This window comes from Nannospalax galili, unplaced genomic scaffold (genome assembly GCF_000622305.1).
Source record: "Nannospalax galili isolate Female #2095 unplaced genomic scaffold, S.galili_v1.0 scaffold891, whole genome shotgun sequence".
Lineage (NCBI taxonomy): Eukaryota > Metazoa > Chordata > Mammalia > Rodentia > Spalacidae > Nannospalax > Nannospalax galili.
This window is the reverse complement of record NW_008330576.1, coordinates 57,601-78,438: the sequence shown is the minus strand read 5'-3', so window position 1 is coordinate 78,438 and position 20,838 is coordinate 57,601. Positions and strand designations below refer to the sequence as shown.

Below are 20,838 nucleotides of genomic sequence, written 5' to 3'. Positions count from 1 at the left end.
GTAAACTATTGCTACCTAAGATCAAGGTCACAAGCTCTCTGTAAACCGATATTCTTTACCTATGATGGGATCACCTGATAAACCCCATCTTTAATCTGATAAACACCCTAAATTGAAATATCCTAAATTGAATATGTATTTAATATACCCAGACTACCAAACATCAATACTAAGAAAATATGGAGACTCAATTAAAGACTGTAGAGCACTGGCTGTTTGCCCTCATGATTACAGGGCCAACTGGGAGCTGGATCTCAATGCCAAACCTAATGAGAGAATATCCTACTGTGTACTGCTGGCGTGGGAAAAATTTGAAACCCAACATTCAAAATAAGGTTTCTACTGGACAAAAATCTTTTTCCAACTTGAACACGAAGTTGAAATTGTTCAAGAAAGAAAGAAAGAGAATTCTGATAACCAGCAAACAACTCACGGGTCAAATACTTCCCAGTCTTCCTCATATGTGGCCTCTGCATGAGCTGATGAATAACCACTCTCTGGAGTTACTGGTGCTATAAATGAAAAAAGAAGTATTATTTTATTCATCTAAAGCTTCCTATGAAGTACATTTTTACTGTTTCTATATAAGAGTTTCTTGAGGCCCAGCATATTTTAGGTTAAAAATAGAACTCATAAAGATCATTTAAAAGCAAATTTAGTAAAACACTACTCTACATTCAAAGGGGAAAAAAACAGCAGTATAGATGAAACGGCAAACCACATTCTACCTAGTAGAATTAAGATGGCCTAACATTGAAGAGAATATTTACTATTATTAGAAAATAATATTCACAAAGCAAAATACATTTCTAATTGGACAGTGTTTACATGTGAGAACCATAAAAAAATGTATGGGGCTCTGGTAGTAGTAATACAAAATATAGGCAGTCAATAAATGCATGTTGACAATAGACCCAAATATAGTTTTAAAATATGGGCTGCATGAACGCTTAGTAATCCATTAATCCTGTCATTTCACAACATGGATCAAACTTGAGAGCATTATGGTAAAATAAGTCAGACACAAAAACAAGTGCATGAGCTCATTTGTGGCTGTTTGGGTGGGGGGTTGGGGAGTGATCAACAGGCGCTAAGTTATCGTCAGAGCAAGAAGTTCTCATGTGCTATTGTACCATGACAGTAGATAGCAATAAGGTACTGCATATTTCAAAAAGCTAGAAAAATACTGTTTTTACAGGATTAACATAACTTAAACATTATAAGATGTATTGATGTATTAAAACATTACATAACACATTCCTCATTCCCTGTGTGTGTGTAGAAAGCTTTTGTTTTTATATCAGATAAGGTCTCACTATGTAGATCAGATTGGCTTTGAACTCATTATGTAGCTCAGGATGGCCTCAAACTCCTAATCCTCCTGCCTCTTCTTCTATGTAGCCCAAGTTGACCTCAAACTCATAAATCCTCAAGTGTTGTCAACATGTGATTTTTACATAGCATCTAAAACTGAAAGAAAGTAAAAGAGAAACAAAGGAAATAAAAGGGGGGAAGGAGAGGGAAAGGAGGAAACAGAACAGGAAAAGAAATCCTTAAACCCCATAACAACTTATTACAGAAAATGTACATGTATTTCTCTAGGAATCTCAAGATTATCAATGATCATAAAGTTAAGAAAAGGTGCTGTATGTAGAAATTATTGCTTAAGAAACTTTAGTACTTGACTTCTTTTTTGTAATATTTTATTTTTTATTTTATTTTATGTGTATGAGTGTTATATCAGTGCACTTGTATCTTGCAGTGCCCACAGAAGTCAGAAGAGGGCATCAGATTCCCTGGAACTGGAGTTACAGAATGTTTTTAGCCACCATGTGGGTGCTAGGAAGTACACCCAGGTCCTCTACAATCACTGAGTCATCTCTCCAGCCCTATGCTTGATATCTTTTTAAAAATATTTTATTATTTTTATTTTATGCATATACATGTATTGCCTGTATGTAGGTTAGTTGCACCCGTGTCATACAATGCCCAGGGAGGACAGAAGAGGCTGTTGGATCCCCTGAAACTGGAGTTATGGAGAGTTGTTAGCTGCCATGTGGGTGCTGGGATTTGAACCCGGGTCTTCTGCAAGAACAGTCAGTGTTCTTAACCGCTGAGCCATCTCTCCAGCCCCCATACTTACTTCTTACTAAAAATAATCAAGAAGCAGCTGGGCATAGTGGTGCACACTTTTAATCCCAGTGCTTGGAAAGGCAGAGGCAAGCAGATCTCTGTGAGTTCAAGGCCAGCCCAGTCTGCATAGTGAGTTCCAGGCCAGCTGAGGCTACAAGGAGACCCTGTCTCAAAAAAACCAAAAAAGTTAAAAATAAAAATAATTCTGAAGCAATTATATATTCCTTAGCACGATTCATTCTATTTGAGCTAAGGGTGTGTCAACTGACAAAGCTTCAAATGTTATGCTGACAATTTTAACTTATAATGAGAGAGCAAAAGTTCCTTACAAATTAAACAAGTATATCTGAGATAAACATTTAAGGAGAACCCAATACAAATTTGCTGAGTGCTAGGATAATAGGTATGTGCCCAAGCCCAATTATTTATGTTTTTGTTTATTTTTGAGATGAGGGTCTGTGTTGATTAGACTGTTCTTAAATTCCCCAGGCTCAAGTGATTCTCCTGCCTTAGCCTGCTGAATACCTGGAACTGTAACATGTGCTAATAAACAAAGAGCCAGTCTCCAAAATTCCTTTTCTCTTTGGCTACTTCTCCAAGATTAAAAAAAAAAAAAAAGGCAGAGGTTGGAGAGATGGCTTAGTGGTTAAGAGCATTAGGTGCTCTTGCAGAGTACCTGGGTTTGGTTCCCAACACCCACATGATGGCTACAACTGTCTGTAAGTCCAGTTCCAGGAGAGTTTGACACCCTCTTCTAACCTCACTGAACGACACAGGCACACTTGCATACATGCAGGCAATACATTCATACACATAAAATAAAAAATAAAATATTTTAAAAAGCAGTATTTTCATCATTTATGTTCATCTCTTAGGATAAACATTAACCTCTGTCAGTCTTTTCACAGCATTCCAGAATTATCGCATATGCATTTGCTAATTTATTTGTTATAGCAATCACTACCCTACAGGATAATTTTTCTGTGTATCTGGCTCTTCAATTAATCATAAACAGTTCACATTCAAGGAACCTATCTTAATCACTTCTAGCAATAGTTCCCATAACAAACACCAGACACTTATAGCTGAGTGGTAGTAACAAACCACAGGAAGCTGAGGCAGGAGGAATGTGAGTTTAAGGCTAGCCTAGGCTATGTAGTGAAACCCTGACTCAACAAAACAACAAAAATATTCATATTAGAGATTAAGTGAATGACCCAACTGTAGTCTTACTTTCCCCAATCTTACTTTTCCCAATCTTAAGGATTTGCTTGTCAGTATATTAAGTTGTGGGTGAAAATGTTACTTTTACTTGATGAAATTAAAACAAATCTTTCCTCTATTTTGCTGTTTTTCACGTCATGATAGTATTACTGGGGTATACACTATAGAAGTTTCATAATTGTATCTAACTTACTTTAACTGTTAGTGGTTTTGTTTGGGAGGGGTTGTTTTGTTTTGTTTTTTGGTCTTTTTGAGACTGGGTCTCCCTGTAGCCCCAGCTGGCCTAGAACTCAAATGTTAGTGTTTTATCTTCACATTCCAGAAAAAAAAAAAAAATTCTACTTCTTATACCAAATCATTCCTTTATAAACTAAAAAAAAAATTTTTTAATTTTATGTGTATGACACAATTGCCTGAATGTAGGTAGGTCCACCCATGCCATGCAATGCCCACAGAGGTCAGAAGAGGGCACCGAATTCCCCTGGAACTGTGAGTTGCAGACGGTTGCTAGGCTACTATGCTGGGAACTGAACCCAGGTCCTTTTGAAGAGTAGCCACTACTGGTAATTGCAGAGCCATCTCTTGAGCCCCCAAATCATACTTGTTAATACACATTTCTGGATTGTTTCAAATACCTAGTACCTCAAAAATAGAAAACCTATCTACAGGAGCCGGTGAGATGGCTAAGTGGTTAAGAGCATGTACTGCTCCTGCAGAGCACCTACACTGGACAGTTCATAACTGCCTGCAACTGCAGCTACAGGAACCCACACCCTCCTGTGATCTCCATAGATACAACACTCATGCACAAACCCACATTCATATACACATAATTTAAAAACAATTTTTTAAAAAGGTATCTCACAGGGCTGGAGAGATGGCTCAGCAGTTAGGAACACTATTCTAGCAGAAGACCCAGGTTTGATTCCCAGAACCCACATGGCAGCTAACAACCGTTCATAACTCCAGTTCCAGGTGATTCAACAGCCTCTTCTGTCCTCTGTAGGCACTGCATGACATGGGTGCACTTACCTACATGCACGTGTTAACACTCATATACATAAAATAAAAATATTTTTTTTAAAAAAGTATCTCATACATGTACACATGATTAAAAAATAAAATCTTTTTTTAAAAAAAGTATCTAAGAGGCCAGGTGTGATGGCACACACCTTGGGAGGCAGAGGCAGATGGATCTCTGTGAGTTCAAGGCCAGCCTGATCTACATAAGTGAGTTCCAGGCCAGCTGGAGCTACAGGGAGACCCTATCTCAAAAAGACCATAAAAACAAAACAAAAAAGTACCTAAGATAAAAATCTCTGTCCCAGAAGGAAAAGATAACCATCCTCAGTTTTCTCTATTTTTTGGTGAGATGAGGTCTCATGTATCCCAGGTGAGCCTCAAATTCCCTCTTTGGCTGAGGATGACCTTGAACTTACCACCCTCCTGCCTCCATCCCCCAAGTTCTGGGATTACCAATGTGCACCACCACACCCAGTTCATGGGGTGCTGGAGACTACCTCCCAAAGTCTGAGAGTACAGGTCTGTACCCACAATTCCTAGTTTATTTGGTACTGGGGATAGAACCCATGACTGCATGCTTGCCAGGTGAGTACTCTACCAACTGAGCTATATTTTAGCTCCTTAGATCACTTTTTAAAATGGCAACATAATTTCATCTTGTGCTTTTTATGAATATATATCACAGCTCTTAGAGGTAATAAATTATCTTATGCGTTTCCAGATTTCAGTGGCAACTAGCTCAGGAATATAGTAATTACGTTAATATATTATTGTAAGGCCCTAGAATTAAGCTGCAGAGTTTGGGTATGGAGAAGATCCAGAACGTAAGGCCCTTTAGGGGAGGAGGCTTCCATTTATGAATCAAGAAAATCTGAAGGCATGAGACTGCCTCTAAATAGGGACTTCAGACTTAAGGGTCTAAGGCTACTGAATATAATGATTTAGAATTTGGGGAACAAAATTTGTTTCCATTTTTTTTAACATCAAGGAAGAAAAACTTAAGCATTCACTGGACATTGTCAGAAAAATTATTAAATTTTTTTATAAAAAAATTTTTTTTTATAAAAAACTGTTTTATAAATGTTCAAAAGGGGGACTGGAGAGATGGCTCAGTGGTTAAGAGTACTGACTTCTCTTCTAGAGGACCAGGGTTCAATTCCCAGCACCCACATGGAGGCTAACAACCGTCCTTAACTCTAGTTCCAGGGGATCCAACGCCCTCTTCTGACCTCCAGGGCATTGCACAACACAGATGCACTTACAGGTATTCAGGCAACAGATTCATATACATAAAAAATAACAGGCAACAGACCTCATATACATAAAAAATATTTTTAAAATGTTCAAAAGGGAATGTTCTTCACCTGTCAGGGGTGGGATATCACGGGTAACTGTTTCTTCTGCTTCCTCTAGACCATTATTTATCAACGGCCTCACTTGAACAGCTTGATTGGAGTAAGTTGCTCCATTAGTTGACGTAGTACTGGTAGTGATTTCATCCACCTGTTCCATATCAAGTTGTTTCACTATCTCTTCAGCTTCCACAGCCTGTCCTGGGGAATCTGATCCTGATGTGCCTGAAATCATCAGTATACTATGAATCACTTAAAAGCACAAATATTTAGAACTAAATGCAATCACCACTTTTATTTAGACAAGTAATTCATACAGGAGCAAACTTAAGGATTATCAGTCTATGAAAGACTCACTAAACAATGAGGAATGAAGATTATAATAGCTTCTTGTTTCTAATTTTGCAATTCTAGGCACTGAACCTAGGGTTTCATACATACTAGGCAAGCCCCATCCCACTGAGCTATATTCCCAGTCTCTTTTCGCGTGTTGATTTTTGAGGCACAAAAGTTGCACAGGAAGGCCTTGAACACCTTCTTCTACCCTCCAGGAGCACTAACACATGAGCTGAACTTAAAAACATGTAGGCAAAACACTCATAAGACACTGAATGTGGGGCTGGAGAGATGGCACAGCGGTTAAGAACATTGGCTGTTCTTGCAAAAGACCTGAGTTCGAATCCCAGCACCCACATGGCAGATAACAACTGCCCATAACTCCAGTTCCAGGGACAGCCTCTTCCGTCCTCCATGGGCATTGCACGACACAGGTACACTTACCTATATGCAGGCAATACACACATATACATAAAAATAACAACAGACACTGAATGTGAATTTCAAGCCTACTCAACACACACGTGCAAGTGTGCATACACATGCAAACATGTGCATGCAATCACACGTGCACACACCTTCATTCACTCACTTCTAGTTTAAGTTTTAAGTATCTTGTCAGCTCTATAATCTGACCTCTTCATAGTCTAGCTTTACCCTTCTCAAATTCAATGCTTCAAGTGCTAACTACAAACAGCTTCTCAATTATACAACACTATTTCCTGCTGTGGTGCTTTTACGTATATTGTACTTTCTAGCTAGCAAGCCATTTGCCACTTTCAATATCTAACTTTCTATTATATCAAGCCTCCTATGAGTTCATCAGCCAGAAAAGAGGAACACTGTACTCTTCTCAATAACCCAGTGTCCTATACCTCTATCAGTGCACTTAAGGAATATATTATATTTAATTACATTACATATCTATTTCTTATAGAAAGCTCCTGGATCATGGGTTATGGACCTTATTTTAAACCTGTGGGGAATTACAGTTTTAAATATTATAGATGCCCAAAAAATATTTGTTAAATGAACATGATAAAAATCAAGCCATTAAAAATCTGAAGGGAATAAAGCTAATTTGGTTCTCTTGCAAAATACTATATAATAAAATCTTCAATTTTCAATGGGAAGTTTTATTATTATCTAAAACCACCCTAATTCAAGCAAACTGAATTAGCTATTTTTCTAGATTGAAAATTCCAGGGGAGAAATCATAAAAAAATAAAGTATGTTAAGACTCACTTAAAGCTGTTCAATAAATTTCATTTCAGTGACCCAGAATATTGAAAATCTCTTTGGATTTTTCACCTGTGTTTTCTTCTAAGAATTATAGAAGTGATCCCAGGACAGTACAAATAAAAGTCAACCCTCCAGCCCAAAGTCTACCACCTAGCTTTTCAGATAATGAAAGATGAGTTAATTGTAATGGAATTAAACACAACTTATTATTTCAGTCATTTAATGTTAACAAATATGCCAGTAAAATTTAAAAATCTTTAAAAAAACAGTAATTTTACATATCAAACTTAATAGCTCACACTCAACTATCTAAAAATGGTTTTTTACTTACCATTTTTATTTGCTGGTGAAAAAAAATTGAAGACAGGAGAAAATATGGTCCCCAACAGCGTAGTCCTTGGAGGACTACCAGAGGAAGGGCTATCTTCTAATTTTCCATTTTGTTTTATATGTTGATTTGTCATTTCATAACTACCAGCTTCTACAAGAAACAGAAGGAAAAAGTCGTGCTGTAGAAAACACTGACTCTCAGTGCTTTCCTCCCAAAATATTTCCTGAAAACTAACATCAATGCTCAAGAGTACTTATTACATAAGCCCTGAAGTAAAATTACATGTCAATCAAATGATCTTAAAGTATTTATAATGCTTTATAGTTATTAACATTTGAGTTTTTCAAAGTAGATTTGCATTTAAAAGTTCGATAGACTGAAAGACTTCAAAGCAGCATAGTACAACAAAAAAGGAAAAGAATTCTTTGCAAGCAAGCAAAGAAGTTACCAATACCAACACACAGATGCAAGAGTCTGGCTCTGGTTAGATTTTGGGGTAGGACGTTACCTAACACATTTCTAATGAATGACACCTAAACAAACACAGGCAACATAGCCTACTATGAAGCAAAAGACCATACTGTAGCAATACCAAAACTGCAGGGCTCAGCTCAGTGATGTGTGCTTACCTAACAAGCACAGGCCCTGAGTTCCACCATCCACATTTTTTTCTTTAACTTACAGTTATTAAAATAGCATTTCAGAGTGTCTGGGAAGTATAATCAAGTCGTTTATAAAGTTTCTTTTTTTGTAAAATTTTTATTGAATTTTTGTGTATTTCTTATAGAACACCTTAATCAATTTTAATACTTTTTATACCCCCTTCTCCATTGGCACCCTCCCAGAGCCCCCACCCTACCAGAATTCATACATTCTGTCATTTGTGTTAAGGCCTATCATGTCAAGTTAGTAAAAGTTTCTTGTAGGTAAAACTTTTCAGATATTTGGGGGAAAAAAATTGTAAGATGGCTCAGTGGACATGAATTGGCTCATATGGATCAGGCCCCAGGGGCAAAAAAATTATAAATCAAAATTTTTAAACCAGAGTGGTGGAGCATGCCTTTAAACCCAGCACTCAGGAGGCAGAGGCAGGAGGATCCCTGTGAGTTCAAGGCCAGCCTGGTCTACATAGTGAGTTCCAGGATAGCTGGGGCTATAGGGAGACCCTGTCTCAAAAAGACCAAAAAAAAAATTTTTTGATGGATCCTTTGATCCTCCACAAATATACTTTGTGTTTACCACATTCCTTTCCTTCTTTGCTATAGCTTTTAAAACTTGTTTCTCTATTTACTGTTTGAAACTTCCATGTTACTCACTTCAAATAATAAAAGAAATGTTAACTGCACTGAGGACGGGGGGAGAATTGAAATTGCTGTTGTATCTAGGCATTTTTGGTTAAAACAGCTCTCTGTGCTCTTAAAAGGTGTTTTCTTTAAAGGTTCTAGCTTGCCTTTTTAGGTTCTGTTGTTAAAAGAGGGTCTCATGCAGCTGAACTGGACTGTTCAATTCAGGGTCCTTCTTCCTACTGAGTGCTGAAGTTAAAGGTATGAGTCATACAGGAGGACCTCTGCTTATCTGTATTTTCTTTGTGACTTTAAGGAGCTACTCAGCTATCTAGTAAGGTACTGATCAACAGCCAGTATTCTGACATTTGGGCTTGATAATACTTTGCTCAAAGGGGCTAAACTGTGTACTATAGGATGATCAGCAACATCTTTGTACATCCTTGCTAGATCTACTTCCCTGAAAACCCCTGCACACACTGTGACAACTACAAAGGTCTCTAGACAAAGACATGTAACATGAAAACAAAACCACCCACAATTGAAAACTATCACCCTAAGCAATCCAAGTAACATCTCCACTTAAATACTTTGACCCAGAAACAATTTTTGTACATAATTTCAACTAAATTAATAATGTTAAGTAATAATGTTGATCTATATACTTTTTTTCTTTTGTGACAGGTTCTCACTATGTAGCCCTGGCTGGCCAGGAACATGGTAAATAGACCACCCTGGCCTCGATCTCACAGAGATCCACCTGCCTCTGCCTCTTGAGTGTCGGGAGTAAAAGTGTGCACCACTACACTGGGTCATGTATGTTTTTGGTACTGGGAACTGAACATACTATGCAAGCACTCTGTTACTGAGGTACATTCCCAAAAGCCTCAATCCATGTACACTTTTAATAGTAAGTACCATTGAGACCCCATCACAAAAGAAAAAAAGTGTAAATACATAACTAGTATAAATCTTGTTACTTTTAGATAATTTATTTCATTTGATATTTAAATTAATATTCAATACAAAACAGATTACAAAAACAAGGTAAAAAATAATTCTTTGTTGTTTTATGAAATAGGGGCTTTGCTTTGTAGCCAAATCCTCCTGCTTCTGCCTCTCAAGACCTAGAATTATAGGCATGCACCACCATGCCCAGCCTCAAAGCAGATTTTGCAAAACAAATACAGAACATGGCAGGTTAGAGGAGAGATTTCTATGCTTACATACAAAAGAAAAGCAATATCTAAACATGAACAAACCTCCATTGACTTGACTTTTCCGCCTTACTCGAGACAACTGTTTGTTAGGCTTTTCTCCTGCTCTTGGTGTTGATGTGATCAAATTATTATCTATATCACGTTCAATTCTACTCCGTTTCGAAGGATTTTCTCTCTCTTCCTTAAGATATAAGAGGAAAAAAACATTCACTAAACATAATCATTGTCTTATAGGTGACATTTTTAGATGAACTATGTAATATATACTGTACTGCTTTTCATATCCTGAAGAAACAAAATCAAAAAGTGGTTTAAAAGAAAAAGGTAATTTTGATGGAGTTCTCATAGTTATCAGTGCAATTACACCACAATCATAATGACAGCACCTCCAAGATCCAGATTTCCTCAGGGCCTCTAAAAGTTCAATGTTCCTGAAATAATGAATTGTACATGTGCTCTGAATTTTCAGCCAACTTTATTTTTAGAACTGTTCCTAAGAACAAAGATCATTTCCTTGAGCACTCAGGATAGGAATGGAAGCCCCACTGAATATGCTGGTACTTACAGATTACCAAAACCAAACAGAGCCTGCCATACCCCCACTGCCCAAACTAATACCCAGCACTGTATTTGCTATTTCACTTGGGGTAAATCCACATGACCAGTTTATACTATTGAAGTATGACTGACTAAAATATACTTCCAAGCATTAGTCTGATTTATTTTTCTCCACTCATATATCCATTTTTCTCATTTGTAAAATTTCAGTTATTACTGCACAAACCCTTCTCGTTGGTCTCTGTTTGGGGTACTTCTAAAATATATTAATTACTAGGAGCAAAAATAAATATAGTAACAACAATACACACACACACACTAAGAATTTCCTAAAGGCTGCTTACAGTTGTACCCCCCACCTTTTTTTTTTTTGGTGTTTCTGAGACGGGGTCTCCCTGTAGTCCCAACTGGCCTGGAACTCACTATGTAGACAAGGCTGGCCTTAAACTCACAGAGATCCACCCACCTCTGCCTCCCCAGTGCTGGGATTAAAGGCGTGCAACCACCTTTAAGTACAGTTGTACTTTTTAAAAAGATATTTTACGTGTATACATGTATTGCCTGCATGTATGTAAGTGCACCCATGTCATGCAGTGCCAGAGGACAGAAGGGGGTGTCATATCCCCTGGAACTGGAGTTACAGATGGTTCTTAGCCACCATGTGGGTGCTAGGATTCCAACCTAGGTCTTTTGCAGGAATAGTCAGTGCTTATAACTACTGAGCTACTTCTCCAGTTCTGTTACTGTTGTACTTTTAAAATTATTTATGTGTGTGTGTGTGCCTGCCTACATTTATGTGCACTATTTGTGTACAGAAGCCCATGGAGGCCAGAAGAGGTCATCAGATCCACTGTAACTGGAGTTACAGGCAGCTGTGAGTTGCCATGTGGGTGCTGAGAACTGAAACTGGGTCCTCTGCAAGAATAGTGAGTGCTCTTAATCAGTGAGCCACCTCTCCAGCCCCAATTTTTATTTTATGTGTATGAATGCTTGTTTCCATGTATGTATGTGCACCACATGCAAGCCTAGTGCCCATGGAAGCCAGGAGGGCATCTGATCCCCTGGAACTGGAGTTACAGACAGATGTGAGCCACCACAAAGGTACTGGGATCTAAACCTGGGTCCCCGCAAAAACACCAAATGTTAACTGTTGAACTGTCTTTCCAGCCTTGTTGCATTATTTTTCAAATAAAACCTGGTACTATAAATGGCAATAATTATAATTTCCTTTTGGGCTCAAAACAGAAAAATATATTACAGGCCAGAGGGGTGGCTCACTGAGTAAAGGCACTTGCTGCTAAGCTTGATGACCTAAGTTCAAGCCCTGAAACACACATGGTGGAAGAGAGAAGTAACTCCTACAGGCTGTCCTCTGACTTCCACATGCACACCCTGGCATGAGCATAATCCTGCAATACATATGCATGCATACATACATACACACGTATATACACATACATACATAAACATTATTTTAAAGGAGTTGTACATTAAGGAAAAAGAAAAGATATATTAAGATATATTACTGGGGCTAGAAAGATGGCTCTCCTAGAGGACCTGGGTCCCAGCCCCAGCACCCGCACAGCAGCTAACAACTGTCCATAACTCCAGCTCCAGGGGATCCAACAGGGGTAAGCGGATCCAGAGGGGTAAGCTGGGGCTGGCTGCTTAGTACTTCCGTAATTTCGTAAGCATAGTACTAACCCAAGCAATGACTGAGCCCTCCAGAGACAACACCAATACCTACCAAGCAGCTAAAAGTAGCTGGAGTATTACTTCAGGGCATAATGAAAGAATAAAAATAATGAAACAGAAACAAGGCCTAAGGGGACAATAATTTTCCATTAAAATGAGCAACCAAAAGTATAATGCCAAATCATAACAAAACACACATAGAGGATAAAGAAAGCATGTGAGAAAAACATATTAGAACACAGGTAGAAATTATAACTTCAAAGCAAGACAGAAGACACTAAGAAGAATGGCCTGAAAGCCAGGCATTTGGTACTAACTTCCAATCCAGATAGCCCTTAAAAGGCTAAGGCAGGAGAATTGCTTAATTAAGAGCAACCTAAGCTGCATAATAAAACTATTTCCAAATCAAAACAGAATAACAAAAAATATGATGTACATATCAGCTAGAAAAACTCAAAATTGAAGAGGCAGTACTGGCAAAAGAATAAATAAAAGCAGAAAAAAGTATCAGGGCAAAAATGCAGACTAAATTAGAAGGGACACCAGAGTGACTAACAGAAGAAATTACACCTTTAGGGAAAAGAACTGGAAGCTGAGCAAAGTGGCACAAACCTTTAATCCCAGAACTGGGGAGAGAGGCAGGTGGATCAAGGCTAGCCTGGTCTACATAGTGAGTTCAGGCCAGCTGGGGCTGTTACAGGGATACCCTGTCTCAAACAGACAAAGAAAGGGGGTGGGGGGGACCAAGAGGGAGAGGGCGTGTTTTTTGGCAGGAGAAAGGGGATGGGGGCAGGAGCAAGGGAGAGAAGGAGAGAGGGAAAGAGAACTGGAAAGTGGAATATTTTTTAAAGAAATGGAAAAAGAAAAAGTAATCAAGAGTCAAGAAAACATAACAAATATTAGAAACACAAAGAATAATATATACCAGACAGAAAATATTCCTTAAAGAAGAAAATTAAAACAAAAGCAGGGCTGTAGAACACAGGCTAGAAAACTACCAGGAAAAATATTTAAGTTGAAAAACAGTGCATGCTCATTGAGTAAGACACTGATCTCATGAAGACAGGAAAAAAACATGTGTGTGTGTGTGTGTGTGTGTGTGTTTGTGTGTGTTTGTGTGTGTTTGTATTACTGGGGGTTTCATACTATGAAGGTGAGAGAACATACTGGGTGTGGTGGCTCATGTCTATAATCCCAATACTTGGGAGACTGATAGAAGGATCACTGTGAGTTCAAAGCCAGCCTGGACTAAGAGTGATTTCTACGTCAACCCAGGCTAGAGTGAGACACTGCCTCAAAAAGTGAAAAAGAGTGTCAGGCATGGTGGCGCACGCCTTTAATCCCTACACTCAGGAGGCAGAGGCAGGTGGATCTCTGTTTGAGGTCAGCCTGGTCTACATAGTGAGTTCCAGGCCAGCTGGGGCTACTGGGAGACTCTGACTCAAAAAAAGACCACCAAAAAAAAAAAAAGAGAATAAAATATTTTAATATGATGTTTTTCAAATTAAGGGACATTAACCCATCAGAAGATCATTAAATTAATATAAAGTTTTACATAACTTTTAAAACACTGATAGTGCACATAGTGAGACCCTACCTCAAAAATAGAAAAAGAAATGATAGAACAGAAAAGAAAAATCAGAGTTTATTATAATACTTCAAGTTAAAGGCTAAATGGGATAGCTCTTTATATTCCCAGCACTCTAGAGATTGAGGCAGGATTGCTGTGTCTTCCACCTAGCCTAGACTACAGAGTAAGACCCTGTCTCAAACAAACAAACAAAAACAAAAACAAGGGAAGGGGTAGCTGAGGCTATAACTCAGTGGTAAAGTGGTTGCCTTGAATGTCTGAGGCCCTGGATTCAAACCCAAGTACACTTATACACACAAAATGTGTGTGTACATATATGCACATATAGTGAGTCTTGTCTCCTATATAGAATGTAACATAAAATATTATGTATTTCTTTCTATGGGTCATAGTTAAGAGATCTATAAATACATAGTATGAAGTAAGAATATTTCACAATTCTATTAGAACTGTAACTATATGAAAATTATAAATCTTTCACTTCAAATATATATTAGCAATCTCATTGTGTAAAAGCAAGATTGCATGTGAACAACTCCTAGGAGTCCTTGCTAAAAGTTTCACAATCCTAAAGTCAGAAGTGCTACTAAGTCTTTGAGCCAAATGTTTGAATTTGAAAGAGACCAAAGATTTAATTTATTTAATTACGGATTAAAATGGAGTAGAAGGAACACTAATATGTTGAAACCATAAGTATCTTAAATGTGACTGTAACTGAAGACAGGGGCTTTAAAAAGGCAATTAAGTTAAAGGACTTGTTAAGTTTAACAAAATCTACCATTATGAATAAGCCAAGAAAAAGAATGTTATTTGTCAAATAAAGTTACATTATAATAAAAATTTATCAAATGCTTGTTCCAAGAAACAACATAAAATCAAATCATAGTCATAAGAAAATCCACATCACAAATAACAGTGCACATTTACAAAGTAGATTGAAGTTTCTGATACTGCTTTTCTACTTTATACCATCTAATCTGAAGATAACTCTGAGACAGAACAGTTAGTATTTTACCATCTTCCTGAGGCTTAGAGGAGTAACTGGCTAGTCTTAAGCCACTTAATTAAATTGATCCAAAGTATCAATATGGGGCAAGTAGCCAGTTCCTGGTCAGTATTCATCCTTTCTTTTCATGATTTTGTTTCAGGTGCAGGTGGTTCTTCTGCTCCTACAATGCCCACTGCTCTCTTTGCAATGTAATAAATAGATTTGTTTTGTCTTTTTGAGACAGGGTCTCCCAGTAGCCCCAGCTGGCCTTGAACTCACTATGTAGACCAGGCTGGTCTTGAATGCATAGGGATCTGCCTGCCTCTGCCTCCCAAGTGCTGGGACTAACGGCATGAGCCACCACCAAGCTTAGCTAAATTTGTTTTCTTTAATAGCTTAGAAGAATGAAGAAAAGTTTTTTGGTTTTTTTTTTTACTTCCCTTCCTTAATGCTATGCTGAAAAGAAAAACAAAACAGAAGGCTGATGGTGCAGTGACACACCTATAACCCTAACACTCAGGAGGCAGATGTGCAGTGACACACCTATAACCTAACACTCAGGAGGCAGATGTGCAGTGATACACCTATAACCCTAACACTCAGGAGGCAGATGTGCAGTGACACACCTATAACCCTAACACTCGGGAGGCAGAGGCAGGAGGACTGCTCTAAGTTCAAAGCCTACCTGGGCTACATAGTGAATACAGGCCAGATAGGGCTACACAGCAACATCCTGTCTCAAAACAAAAAAGCAACAAAAACAAAAAGCTAAATCGTTTGGTGGAATAGTCTGTCCTCAACTTTTCCTAAATATTTTACATGTAATACTCATGAAAGTAAAATAACAAAATGCAGGCATCCCCTTAAAATGGACTCGATCAATATCAATTTCTCTTCTGCACAGTCCTATAAAAGACAACCTGAACACCATGCATTTTTACATAGGTGTGAGGTAAAAATCTAACCTTGGGTGTGCTTCCTTTAATGAACTTTTTAATTGAAGACAATAAGCCGGTTTCATTCTTTGATGGTTTTTCTCCTCCAGAAGGCAGGCTATCATCAACCTCTGAATACTTCCTTTTTGCTCTGGCAGTGCGCTGGGTTTGGACTGGATTGGACTGCTGAGAAGCTTTTCGTGTTCTCAGCTTCATCTTTTATGGGTGCCACATGTAAACCTGTAAGAAAAATAATGGAATGTATCCAAGTATGTCCAGTAATTTACATAATAAAAATCTTTTCTTTCTTTTTTTTTTTTTTTTTTTTTTTTTTTTTGGTCTTTTTGAGACAGGGTCTCCCTGTAGACTCACTATGTAGACCAGGCTGGCCTTGAACTCACAGAGATCCGCCTGCCTCTGCCTCCCAAGTGAAAGCCCAAGTATCTGAGGACTGAATAAGAAATATTATGTAAAGGTACTATGCTCTGTACCTTGTATGTTATACCAAGTAACCCAACATCTGAACTATTACACCCTTTACTATAAAACAAGGCAACACCAGAATGCATGTTCCTTCTCCAACATTATGCCTCTACCTATGCCAAAATTATCTTAATAATTTGTTTAGTATACAGATATTTAGGGAGCATTGAAGCACACCTGAGACAGCAGGCCAGTCAGCACAGACACAATAGTAAATGATAGGGAAGGGTTATGGGGGGGAAAACCCATCTTTTGATGTTTTGTTTTGTTTGTTAAGTTTTTTTGAGTCAGGGTCTCCCTGTAGCCCCAGCTGGCCTGGAACTCACTATGTAGACTAGGCTGGCCTAGATCTCACAGAGATCAGCCTGCTTCTATCTCCTGAGTGCTAGAACTAAAGGCATGTACCACCACACCCATCTTGATAAATGAATTTCTTGAACTCAGTTCTAAAAAGAAATAATCAGGGACTGGAGAGATGGCTAAGCTGTTAAGGGCAGTCGCCACTCATACAAAAGACCTGGATTCCTTCCCCAGCACTCACATGGTAGCAGCTAACAATCCTCAGAAATGCCAGTTCCAGGAGATCTGATGCCCTTCTCTGGCCTCCATGGGTACTGCTTGCATATGGTGCACTTATATACATACAGACAAAAACACTCATACATACAATATAAATAAATAAATCTTTAAAAAAATTAAAAATCAATACTCAAGTAAGAGTAACAAGAGTAGTTGGATCATTCTGAAATAGTCCAATCTTATCACATATAATGATGCTGTAAAAATGGATTCACAGGCTGAGGTATGATCAGTGTTAAAACATGTACCTAGCAAACATGAGGTCCTGGGTTTCTTCCACAGCAACATACCCACCCAACAACACCCCCCCACAAATATATACACACAAACTAAAAAAATAAAATTCAATAAAATTTGTTTAAAGCAAATATGAGGCTATCTACTCAAACTCTCACATTTTAGTTAACTACTTGAACTGTCATTTCATAGAAGAGAAAAGTAAATGCAAAGTCTAGTAAACTAAGAATTAAGAGACTACAGGGCTGGAGAGATAGCTCAGTGGTTAAGAACACTGGCTGTTCTTGCAGAAGACCCATGCTCAAATCCCAACATCCACATGGCAGCCAACAACTGTCCATAACTCCAGTTTCAGGAGATTTGACAGCCTCTTCTGTCCTTCTTGGGCACTGCACTACATGGGTATACTACATGCATGCAATACATGCATACACATAAAATAAAAATAATTTTAAAAAAGAATTAAGAGACTTGAATTTTAATCATACTTCATAAATAAGCTACTCAATCTTTTGTTTTACTTGTATAGACTGTATTATATATAATGTGTAATGCATTTAAAAAGAAAAATAAAAAAACAAGAAAATAAAATATTGAACTAAGTCCAGGTGAGGTAGCATACGCCAACTACCTCAGCATATGGGAGGTTAAAAAGGGTCCCAAGTTCACGGCTATCATTATCCTGGCCTACATAGTAAGTTCCAAGCCAGCCTGGGGTACCTAATAAAAATATTTATGAGAGGCTGGAAAGATGGCTCAGAAGTTAAAGAGAACTGGCTGTTCTTCCAGAAGACCCAAGTGCAGTTCCCAGCACCACATGGCGGTGCTAACACCTGTCCTTAACTCCAGGTTTGGGGGACCTGATGGCCTGTGTGGGAATTAAGTACACACATGGTGCACTACATACATGCAGGCAAAACACTCATACACATTTAAAAAAAAAAAACCCTCTTAAAAATATACATATATGAGAGGCTGGAGAGACGGCTCAGTGGTTAAGAGCATTGACTGCTCTCGCAGAGGACCCAGGTTCAATTCTCAGCACCCACATGGCAGGTACGAACTGTCCTTAACTCCAGTTCCAGGGGAATCAAAAGCCCTCTTCTGACCTCCGTAGCAATGCACGACATGGGTACACTAATATACATACAGGCAATATACTCATACACATAAAATAAAAATAATAAAATATTTTAATATATATACATATGAGTACAATATCTAATCATTAGGCAACCACTAGGCTATGCAAATAAGAGTATTCTACTAATCCAGGCTTAAAAATGAAAGCAAGATTTTTTTTGAGGTTACATTTATTTATCTGTTGGGTGTGTATGTATATGGGTATGAGTGTGCCACAGTATATATATGGAGGTCAGGGAACAACTTGGAGTTGGTTTTCTCTTCTACCATATGGTTCCTGGGGATTGAACTCAGTTTTTCAGGCTTGGAAACAAACACTTTTACCAAGGCATTTAAACAGCCAATAAAATGTGTTTAAGCTGGGCGTGGTGGCTTGATCCCAGCACTTGGAAGGCAGAGGCAAGCAGATCTCTGTGAGTTCGGAGGCCAGCTGGGGCTACAGGGAGACCCTGTCTCAAAAAGACCAAAAAAAACAAAGAAAAAGATGCGTTTAAAACCACCCCAAATTAAACAGAAACATTGGTGATTACATATTACATATAAGGACAGATTCCACAGATTATTTTTGCACATGTAGGCTACAAACAGCCACCTATGACAGTGTAAATTCTGAATCCAGAGTGGCTATAATATATCATTCAAAATCTGTGGATGATATCATAGCAACAATAAAGTATATATAAAGGAAAGGCAAACACAGTGAAGATCATTTATTAATGGTGGGTAAGTCTTAAAATAACAGTGAGAGCTATACTTAACTAATCTGCACAGACAAAAAGTTCATTCTTTATCCTAAAGATTTTGAAACTTTCTTATTACTTCAGGGGAATATATCAAACCTTTTTTCTGATTATAAAACATAAACTGTTTTGGGGCTGGAGAGATGGATCAGAAGTTAAGAACACTGAATGCTCCTGCAAAAGACCCGGGTTCAAATCCCAGCACCCACATGGCAGCTAACAACTGTCCAGTTCCAGGGGATCCAATAGCCTCTTCTGTCCTCCACAGGCATTGCACGACAGGGGTGCACTTACCTACATGCAGGCAATACACGCATACATATAAAAATAATAAAATATTTTTTAAAAGCCATAAACTGTTTTAATATTGGAAAAACAACTTGGGCATGGTGGAACACATGCCAGCTTGGGCCACAAGGTTGGACCCTGTCTTCCCTCTCTCCCACTAAATATGAGTTAATACTACTTATATCACCTGCTTCCTCACCCCCACCTTTTTTGAGGCAAGTTTCATTATGTTTCATTATGTTTTCATTAGATTGGCCTCAAAATCCAAATCCTCCCTGCCTCAACCTCCTGAATGCTGGCAGGAATTACAGGGCTGCACTGTCTTGGCTGGTGCTCTTTCATGTGTTCTCTTATTTGGACAGCTCAGACAGGATTGCTAGAGCCCAAGAGTTCAAGGCCAGTTTTAACTATAGTGAGACCTTACTAACCATGAGGGGGGGGCAGTATATTTTTTTAAATGCCTACCTGATTAAAAATCTTACACATCAGATGTTATTTCATTTTTAAAGTTTACTAACTGAAATTAAAGATCATTTTAAGTTATAATTTATGGGCTGGGTGTGCTGGCACACACCTTTAATCACAGCACTCCAGAGGCAGAGGCAAGTGGATATCTTTAAGTTCAAGGCCAGCCTGATCTACATAGTTCCAGGCCAGGTGGAGATCCTGTCTCAAAAGACCAAATAAGAAAGAAAGAAAGAAAGAAAAGAAAAAAGAAAATGTCATAACAAAATCCATTGTTTAATATATAATATATATAACTGAAGTAACATTCCAATTATATTTATAATTCTAATTTTCATTTTTTAAAAATTTCTATGGATTACCATTTTTTTCTAAAATATGAAAATACTAAAGGTGAAAAGGACCTTAATTCAACCTCCTCCCAACCAAAGTAAAAATATCTTAGATAGCATTCTTGATGAAAGGTAAACTAGAGAGGCTTGAATGGCTAAGGACACATGCAGCTCACTACTCTATAACATAAATATTTAAAAGGCTGTGAGAGCAAACACCTGTAATCCCAGCACTTGGGAAAGTGGAAGCAGAACATCAGAAGTTCAGGGTCTGCAAGCCTATATATGAAGGTGAAAGCCTGCGTGAGCTATAAGGGATCTTGTCTCAAAAATGGAGGGTGGGTGAGTTCTAACCAAAAAAATTTAACTAATCTGCATTTCCAAAAAATGTCATACTGGTATGATATCAGAATTTCAAATATTTTGCTAAATTTCTCAAATACTACTAAATATCGTGGCATTTCTTACAAATTGTTAAAATCCTAAAAGTCTACACTCACCTGAATACTGAAACACAATCCAACCATTTGCCACCAAAACAGTGGATAAAACATACTGCAATAGCTCTTTCCTCAATATGGGAGGAGGGGGGAGCATCACATGTGTATGAGGTCATTCTCAGGAAGATCGTCCACTTTCCTCAATACAGGGTCTCTCACT

At 38.1% G+C, this 20,838-nt stretch overlaps 1 protein-coding gene across 2 annotated transcripts in view; it reads right to left on the bottom strand.

The window, feature by feature from the left end:
• Positions 1 to 20,838, bottom strand: part of Ctdspl2 (CTD small phosphatase like 2) — a 62,893-nt gene that overhangs the window by 26,249 nt on the left and 15,806 nt on the right. For both annotated transcript variants that reach the window (XM_029554098.1, XM_008849133.1), the window contains exons 2-6: positions 15,942 to 16,151; positions 10,187 to 10,325; positions 7,642 to 7,791; positions 5,745 to 5,957; positions 434 to 512 (exon numbers count right to left, since the gene is read on the bottom strand). In XM_029554098.1, coding sequence (XP_029409958.1) covers positions 434 to 512; positions 5,745 to 5,957; positions 7,642 to 7,791; positions 10,187 to 10,325; positions 15,942 to 16,127 — 767 coding nt within the window. In that variant the 5' untranslated portion in view covers positions 16,128 to 16,151. The remainder of the gene's footprint in view (positions 1 to 433; positions 513 to 5,744; positions 5,958 to 7,641; positions 7,792 to 10,186; positions 10,326 to 15,941; positions 16,152 to 20,838) is intronic.